Source organism: Fringilla coelebs (assembly GCF_963513975.1).
Source record: "Fringilla coelebs genome assembly, chromosome: 1".
Classification (NCBI taxonomy): domain Eukaryota; kingdom Metazoa; phylum Chordata; class Aves; order Passeriformes; family Fringillidae; genus Fringilla; species Fringilla coelebs.
In genome coordinates, this window is record NC_140028.1 from 958,615 (window position 1) to 967,446 (window position 8,832).

Genomic DNA, 8,832 nt, shown 5'->3' on the forward strand with positions numbered 1-8,832 from the left:
GGGACCACAGGAATGGGATTGGGGTCCTGGTGGGGGACTGGCAGTGATCCCAGGATTTGGGCTGGGGTCCAGGTGGGCATCGGGGAGGACGAGGGGTTTGGGGCCAGGGGGGAGCTGGGACACTCTGCAGAAGCCATCCCCCCTCGGTGTCCCCTCGGTGTCCCCCCAGCGCCCCTTTTGTGTCCCCTGTACCCCTCAGTGTCCCGCACTGGGCCACCCCATGGCCTCCCTCTCCACGGACCCACTGCTGGTGACCCTGGCCCTGCTGGCGGTCACCGTGGCCATCACCACGGCCACCGCCGTCCCCCCCGGTGACACTGCCACCCCGCTGCCGTCGGTGGCCCTGGACATGGCCCCGTTCTCCTTCGACGACCGGTACCGGGGCTGCGGCCGCGCCATGGCCGCCGAGCTGCCGGCCCTGAACCGCTCCGAGCTCCGGCGCGGCGGTCACTTCGCCGAGGCCTGGGCTCTGGCCGCGGCCCAGTGGCGCGTCCGGCCGTCCCCTCGGTCCCCTCTGTCCCCGGCCCAGGCCACGGCCCTGCTGGCCTACACGGCGCCGGTGCCGCTGCACTGAGCGTTCAACGAGGCCGTGCGCGCGGCCGGGCGCTCCCGCCGGGAATACCGGGACGGCTTCCACTTCAAAACGCTGCATTTCCTGCTGACCCAGGTGGGGAAAGCGCCGGGAACCGCTCGGGGTTTAAAGTGTTAAAAGTTTAATAGCAGGGATGACATGGTTGTGAAAATAGTAATATAATTAGAGTAATAAAAATTTGGGCAATTGGGATTTAGTACAATACGGGACAATAAAAACAAAGAGTTACAGTCTGGGTTAGGGTTAGGGTTTGGGTTAGGGTTAGGGTTAGGGTCAGGGTTAGGGTTAGGGTTAGGGTTAGGGTTAGGGTTAGGGTTAGGGTTAGGGTTAGGGTTAAGGTTAGGGTTTGGATTAGGGTTAGGGTTAGGGTTAGGTTTAGGCTTCAGGTTAGGTTTGGGTTAGGGTTAGGTTTAGGGTTAGGGTTAGGGTTAGGGTTAGGGTTAGGGTTAAGGTTAGGGTTTGGATTAGGGTTAGGGTTAGGGTTAGGTTTAGGCTTCAGGTTAGGTTTGGGTTAGGGTTAGGTTTAGGGTTAGGGTTAGGGTTAGGGTTAGGGTTAGGGTTAAGGTTAGGGTTTGGATTAGGGTTAGGGTTAGGGTTAAGGTTAGGGTTAGGGTTAGGGTTAAGGTTAGGGTTAGGTTTAGGCTTCAGGTTAGGTTTGGGTTAGGGTTAGGTTTAGGGTTTGTTTTTGGGCTTGGTTTGCGGTTAAGTTTAGGGTTAGGGTTGGGTTAGGGTTAGGGTTAGGGTTAGGGTTAGGGTTAGGGTTAGGGTTAGGGTTAGCGTTAGGGGTAGGGTTAGGCTTTGGGCTAGGGTTGGGGTTAGGGTTTGGGCTTGGTTTGTAGTTAAGGTTAGGGTTAGTGTTAGGGTTAGGGTTAGGGTTAGGGTTAGGGTTAGGGTTAAGGTTAGGGTTAAGGTTAGGGTTAGTGTTATGGTTTGGCTCGGGTTTTAATGTGTTAGAAGTTTAATAGCAGTGATGACATGGTTGTGAAAATAGCAATATAAGTAGAGTAATAGAAATTTGGACAATTGGGTTTTAGGACAATACGGGACAATAAAAACAAAGAGTTACAGTCTGGGCACCTCTTTCTGGGCAAAATCAGGGTTAGGGTTAAGGTTAGGTTTAGGGCTAAGGTTTGGGTTAGGGTTAAGGTTAGGTTTTAGGTTTAGGGTTAGGTTTTGGGCTTGGTTCGCGGTTATGGTTCGGGTTATTGTTATGGTTTGGCTCGGGTTTCAAAGTGTTAGAAGTTTAATAGCAGTGATGAAATTGTTGTGAAATTAGCAATATAATTAGGGTAATAAAAATTTGGACAATTGGTGTAATAAATGGGCAGGAGACAATTCTCCTTTTGATGCCTTTATTAAAAGTGATCAGCTCAGGATAGGGGCATTCGGCAGGTCCGCGGCTCCTGTCGCTGTTCTCAGGGTGACTCAGAGGAAGAGGAATGTGCAGCAGCTTTGTCCCCTGAGGGGCAGAGCTGGGGGTCCCGTCCTCACAAGAGTGCTAGGGTAATACCCGTGCTTTCTGCCGGCCAGTCCCGGGGTCCTCACTCGCGCTGTGGTCTTCTCCAGCTAGGGTGAGGGGCGACCGAGGCTTCCAGCATCTCTGCAGGCTTGGGACTCTCATATCCCAACCCCGCTCTATTCTTAATTGAGTTGGCTTGTTGTTTTGGGGGTTTATTAGACGAGTTTGGGGGTTTTTACCCCGTTGCACTTTGGGTCTGGGATTCATTTACATGTTTGGATATCCCCCTCCCATCCCATCGAGAAACAGTCGTCTCAGGCAAGGTGATACTGGTACAATGCAGCGTTAACGACTACATTAGCATATCAATCTGTCAGGGCTGCCAGCACTCGGGAGACAGTGGGCTATGCCCTGCAGCCTGCTGGGAAGGGACTGGGGTCAGTCTCTTCCCCCCCTTTGTCACCCTCGGAGTGCCCCCTCCCCGTTGGTACCTGTGCCCCATGGTGGGGGGGCAGCCCGCCGCTCCCGGGACGCTCCCGGGACGGGCCGGTCCCCGCTGACACCACCCGCGGGGGCTGCCCCGGTCCCGCCGGGACCCGCGCTGGGGAGGAGCCGTTCCCCCATCATCACCGGCTCCGGCGGGACCGCGCCGAAGGTGAGGGGTCGGTCTCCACCAGCCCCGCAGTCACTGAGAACAGGCAGCAAAAAGTCCATTGTTACAGAACATTCCAACAACTTGAAATTACAAACTTTCAATCGGACTCCCACTTGGCAGTTCTGGGTTCTAGTTGTAAGCTTTGCAACTTAAAAAAATGGATAACTTATTTCTTGTTCATAACAATTGGTATTTAGGACGATACGGGACAATAAAAACAAAGGGTTTAAAACGTCCCGGGTTTAACCGCGGGGACCGGACGGTCCTGGAAATGGGGGGGAGCGGGGGTGGGGATCGGGGAGCGGGGACAGCGAGAGACAGCGGGGACGGAGAGCGGGGACGGTCTGGGCGCCTCTTCGGGGCAAAGTGAGGGTTAGGCTCAGGCTTAGGGTTAGGCTCAGGCTTAGGCCTAGGGTTAGGGTTAGTCTTAGGCTTAGGCTCAGGTTTAGGGTTAAGCTTAGGCTTGCAATTAGGCTTAGGCTTAGGTTTAGGGTTAGGCCCAGGCTTAGGGTTAAGCTTAGGCTTAGGGTCAGTTTTAGGCTTAGGGTGAGGGTTAGGTTTCAGCTCAGGTTCAGGCTTAGGGTTATCCTCAGTCTTAGGGTTAGGCTTTGCCTTTGCATTAGGGTTAGGGTTAGGTATAGGTTTAGAGTTAGGCTCGGGTTTAGGCTTAGAATTAGGTTTAGGCTCAGGTTTAGGTTTGGGGTTAGCCTCAGTCTTAGGGTTAGGTTTAGCCTTTGGATTAGGGTTAGGGTTAGCTTTTGTATGAGGGTTAGGGTTAAGTATAGGGTTAGGGTTAGGGTTAGGGCCAGGTTTAGAGTTAGGGTTAGGGTTAAGGTTAGGATTTGGGTTAGGGTTAGGCTCAGGTTTTAAAATGTTAGAAGTTTAATAGCAGTGATGAAATGGTTGTGAAAATAGTAATATAATTAGAGTAATAAAAATGTGGGCAATTGGGATTTAGGATGATATGGGACAATAAAAACAAAGAGTTACAGTCTGGGTTAGGGTTAAGGTTAGGGTTAGGGTTAGGGTTACAGTTAGGGTTAGGGTGAGGGTTAGGGCTAATTTTAGGGTTAGGGTTAGGATTAGGGTTAGGGTTAAGTTTAGGCTTAGGGTTAGTGTTAGGGTTAGGATTAAGGTTATGGTTAGGGTTAAGGTTAGGGTTAGGGTTAGGGTTAGGGTTAGGGTTAGGGTTAGGGTTAGGGTTAGGATTTGGGTTAGGGTTTGGGTTAGGGTTAAGGTTAGGGTTAGGGTTAGGGTTAGGGTTAGGGTTAGGGTTAGGGTTAGCGTTAGTGTTAGGGCTAGGGTTACAGTTAGGGTTAGGGTTAAGGTTAGGTTTTGGGTTAGGGTTAGGCTTTGGATTTTGTTTTGGGTTTGGGTTAGGTTTAAGGTTAGGGTTAGGGTTAGGGTTAGGGTTAGGGTTTAGATTAGGGTTAGGGTTAGGGTTAGGGTTAGGGTTAGGGTTAGGGTTAGGTTTAGGGTTAGTCTCGGGTGTAGTCTTAGAGGTAGTGTTAGCCTCAGGTTTCGGCTTAAGCTTAGCTTCAGTCTTTGGTTTAGGCTTAGCCTTTTGATTATGGTTAGTGTTAGGGTTAGGGTTAGGGTTAGGGCTAGGGTCAGGGTTAGGGTTAGGGTTAGGGTCAGGGTCAGGGTCAGGGTTAGGGTTAGGGTTAGGGTTAGGCTTTGGCTTAGGGTTCGGGTTCGGCTTTGGTTTAGGCTTAGCCTTAGGGTCCGAAGAATGGCCCGCATTAACAGGGGATTAACCCTTAAAATTATAATTTGCATATTCATGCTCCTCATGCCTGATGCATAAAATCCCGTCAGACACAGGGTTCTGCCTGGTCCGTGCTGTTAAAAACCCCCAAAATCACTCGGTTTAAATATGTTTAAAGTTTAATAATAGCAATGAAATGGTTGTAAAAATAGAAATTTTTAATATTTGTGAACAGCCCATCCTAAAATACTCAATTTTCACACAGCATCAATTTCCAACCATAGCACATCTGATATGAATTTGAATATTTGCAAAAAGCCAATCATAAAATTTGCATTCTTCACACAGCATCATTTTCCAACATAACACATATAATATTTAATATTCCCTTGAGTATTTGCCAAAAGCCAATCCTAAAATATAAAATATCAATTTTTAATATTTGGCAATAATGGAATACTCAATTTTTGCCCAGCATCAATTTCAAACACAATGCTTCAAATAGCCAATATTCATACGAATATTTGCCAAAAGCCAATCATAAATTAATCATTTTTCACCCAGCATCACTTTCTAATCTAACACATATATTGATTTTAATATTTGCAAAACGCCAATAATGAAATTCCCACTTTTTACAGAGCATGACTTTCTAACCATAACAGATCTATTATTCATTTGAATATTTGCCAAAAGCCAGTCATAAAATACTCAATTTTTCATATGGTATCACTTTCTAAGAGAACACATCTAATGTTTAATATCCATTTGAGTATTTGCCAAAAGCCAATCCTAAAATTCTCAATTTTCACAGTTTTTTACACAGCATCACTTTCTACCATAACACATCCAATATCAATTTGAGTATTTGCAGAAGCCGACACTGAAATTCCCGTTTTTCACCCAACACATCTAACATTAATTTGAATATTTGTGGGAAGCTGACACTGAAATTCCCGTTTTTCACAGACCATCCCTCTCTAACCATAACAGATATAATATTAATTTGAATGTTTGAGAGAAGCCAATACTGAAATTCCCGTTTTTCACCCAGCATCCCTCTAACCCAACACATCCAATATCAATTTGAATATTTCTGAGAAGCCAACACTGAAATTCCCGTTTTTCACCCAGCATCACTCTCTAACCCAACACATCTAACATTAATTTGAATATTTGCGAGAAGCCGACACTGAAATTCCTGTTTTTCACCCAGCATCCTTCTCTTAACCATAACAGATACAACATCAATTTTTAAAATTATTATTTATCAATATTTGCGAGAAGCCGACACTGAAATTCCCATTTTCACCCAACACATCCAGTATCAATTTGGATGTGATATTCAAATATGAATTTGCGAGTAGCCAACACTGAAATTCCCGTTTTTCACCCATCATCCCTCTCTAACCCAACACATCCAATATCAATTTGGATATTTGTGAGAAGCCGACCCTGAAATTCCCATTTTTCACCCAGCATCCCTCTCTAACCATAACAAATATAATTTTGAATATTTCTGAGAAGCCGACACTGAAATTCCTGTTTTTCACCCAACTCATCCAGTATCAATTTGGATATTTGTCGGAAGCCGATACTGAAATTCCCGTTTTTCACAGACCATCCCTCTCCAACCCAACATATATAACATTAATTTGAGTATTTGCCAAAAGCCAGCACTGAAATTCCCGTTTTTCACCCAGCATCCCTCTCTAACCCAACACATCCAGTATCAATTTGGATATTTGCGGGAAGCCAACACTGAAATTCCCGTTTTTCACCCAACACATCCAGTATCAATTTGGATATTTGCAGAAGCCAACACTGAAATTCCCGTTTTTCACCCAACACATCTAACATTAATTTGAATATTTGTGAGAAGCCGACACTGAAATTCCCGTTTTTCACAGACCATCCCTCTCTAACCATAACAGATATAATATTAATTTGAGTATTTGCGAGAAGCCAATACTGAAATTCCCATTTTTCACCCAGCATCCCTCTCTAACAATAACACATCCAATATCAATTTGAATATTTGCAGATGCTGACACTGAAATTCCCGTTTTTCACCCAGCATCCCTCTCTAACAATAACACATCCAATATCAATTTGGATATTTGCCAGAAGCCGATACTAAAATTCCTGTTTTTTACACAACATCACTTTGTAACATAACAAATAGAGTTTTAATTTGAATACTTGGGAGAAGCCAATAATAAATTCCTGTTTTTCACCCAGCATCCCTCTCTGACGCAACACATCCAATATCAATTTGGATATTTGCAGAAGCCGACACTGAAATTCCCGTTTTTCACCCAACACATCCAATATCAGTTTGGACATTTGCAGAAGCCGACACTGAAATTCCCATTTTTCACCCATCATCCCTCTCTAACTCAACACATCCAATATCAATTTGGATATTTGCGAGTAGCCAACACTGAAATTCCTGTTTTTCACCCATCATCACTCTCTAACCCAACACATCCAGTATCAATTTGAATATTTGCAGAAGCCGACACTGAAATTCCCGTTTTTCACCCAGCATCCCTCTCTAACCATAAGAAATATAATTTTGAATATTTCTGAGAAGCCGACACTGAAATTCCCGTTTTTCACCCAACACATCTAACATTAATTTGAATATTTGTCGGAAGCCGATACTAAAATTCCCGTTTTCACCCATCATCCCTCTCTAACCCAACACATCCAGTATCAATTTGAATATTTGCAGAAGCCGACACTGAAATTCCCGTTTTTCACCCAACACATCCAGTATCAATTTGGATATTTGCAGAAGCTGACACTGAAATTCCCGTTTTTCACCCAGCATCCCTCTCTAACCCAACACATTCAATATCAATTTGAATATTTGCGAGAAGCCGACACTGAAATTCCCGTTTTTCACCCAACACATCCAGTATCAATTTGAATATTTGCGGGAAGCCGATACTGAAATTCCCGTTTTTCACAGACCATCCCTCTCTAACCATAACAGATATAATATTAATTTGAATATTTGCCAGAAACCGACACTGAAATTCCCGTTTTTCACCCAACACATCCAATATCAATTTGGATATTTGCGGGAAGCCGACACTGAAATTCCCATTTCACCCAGCATCCCTCTCTAACCCAACACATCCAATATCAATTTGGATATTTGCAAGAAGTTGATACTGAAATTCCTGTTTTTCACCCAGCATCCCTCTCTAACCCAACACACCTAACATTAATTTGAGTATTTGCGAGAAGCCGACCCTGAAATTCCCATTTTTCCCCGCGCAGGCGCTGGCAGCCCTGCGGGACGCCCAGGGCCGGCGGTGTCACCGCGTGTTCCGCGGCGTGCGCGGGGTGCGGTTCAGGGCGCGCCGCGGGGACACCGTGCGCTTCGGCCACTTCGCGTCGGCGTCGCTGCGCAACGAGAGCTCCCGGAGCTTCGGCACGGACGCGACCTTCCAGGTGCTCACCTGCCAGGGCGCGGCCATCCGCGAATTCTCCTTCTTCCCGCACGAGGAGGAGGTGCTGATCCCGCCCTTCGAGACCTTCGAGGTCACCGATGTCACCGACCTCACCGAGGGCGGGGACAAGGCGCTCATCCAGCTCCGCTCCACCGGGACCTTCAGCAACTACAACTGCGAGTGGCTGCGAGGTGACAGCACAGGGGACAGTGCTGGGGGGATGGGGACACTCGGTGAGGGGACAGGGACATCCTGTGCTGGGGACAGGGGCATCCTGTGCTGGGGACACTCGGTGAGGGGACAGGGACACCCTGTGCTGGGGACACTCGGTGAGGGGACAGGGACATCCTGTGCTGGGGACAGGGACAGGGACATCCTGTGCTGGGGACACTCGGTGAGGGGACAGGGACACCCTGTGCTGGGGACACTCGGTGAGGGGACAGGGACATCCTGTGCTGGGGACAGAGACATCCTGTGCTGGGGACAGGGACAGGGACATCCTGTGCTGGGGACACTCAGTGAGGGGACAGGGACATCCTGTGCTGGGGACACTCGGTGAGGGAGCAGGGACATCCTGTGCTGGGGACACTCAGTGAGGGGACAGGGACATCCTGTGCTGGGGACAGGGGCATCCTGTGCTGGGGACACTCGGTGAGGGGACAGGGACATCCTGTGCTGGGGACAGGGACAGGGACACCCTGTGCTGGGGACAGGGACAGGGACATCCTGTGCTGGGGACACTCGGTGAGGGGACAGGGACATCCTGTGCTGGGGACACTCGGTGAGGGGACAGGGACATCCTGTGCTGGGGACAGGGGCATCCTGTGCTGGGGACACTCGGTGAGGGGACAGGGACACCCTGTGCTGGGGACAGGGACACCCTGTGCTGGGGGCACTCGGTGAGGGGACAGGGACACCCTGTGCTGGGGACAGGGACACCCTGTGCTGGGGACA

General features: G+C 48.2%; 1 protein-coding gene across 1 annotated transcript; it reads left to right on the top strand.

The window, feature by feature from the left end:
• Positions 1-217: 217 nt before the first annotated feature.
• LOC311158834 (GPI-linked NAD(P)(+)--arginine ADP-ribosyltransferase 1-like) lies at positions 218-7,839 on the top strand. The gene is made up of 2 exons (XM_084214483.1): positions 218-667; positions 7,706-7,839. The coding sequence occupies exon 1, from the start codon at positions 221-223 to the stop codon at positions 572-574; it is 354 nt and encodes a 117-aa protein (XP_084070609.1). The 5' UTR covers positions 218-220; the 3' UTR covers positions 575-667; positions 7,706-7,839.
• The last annotated feature ends 993 nt before the right edge of the window (positions 7,840-8,832 follow it).

What these genes read in the sequence shown, in the direction of transcription:
- LOC311158834 (XM_084214483.1), top strand. Translation starts at nt 221, where the DNA reads ATGGCCTCCCTCTCCACGGACCCACTGCTGGTGACCCTGGCCCTGCTG.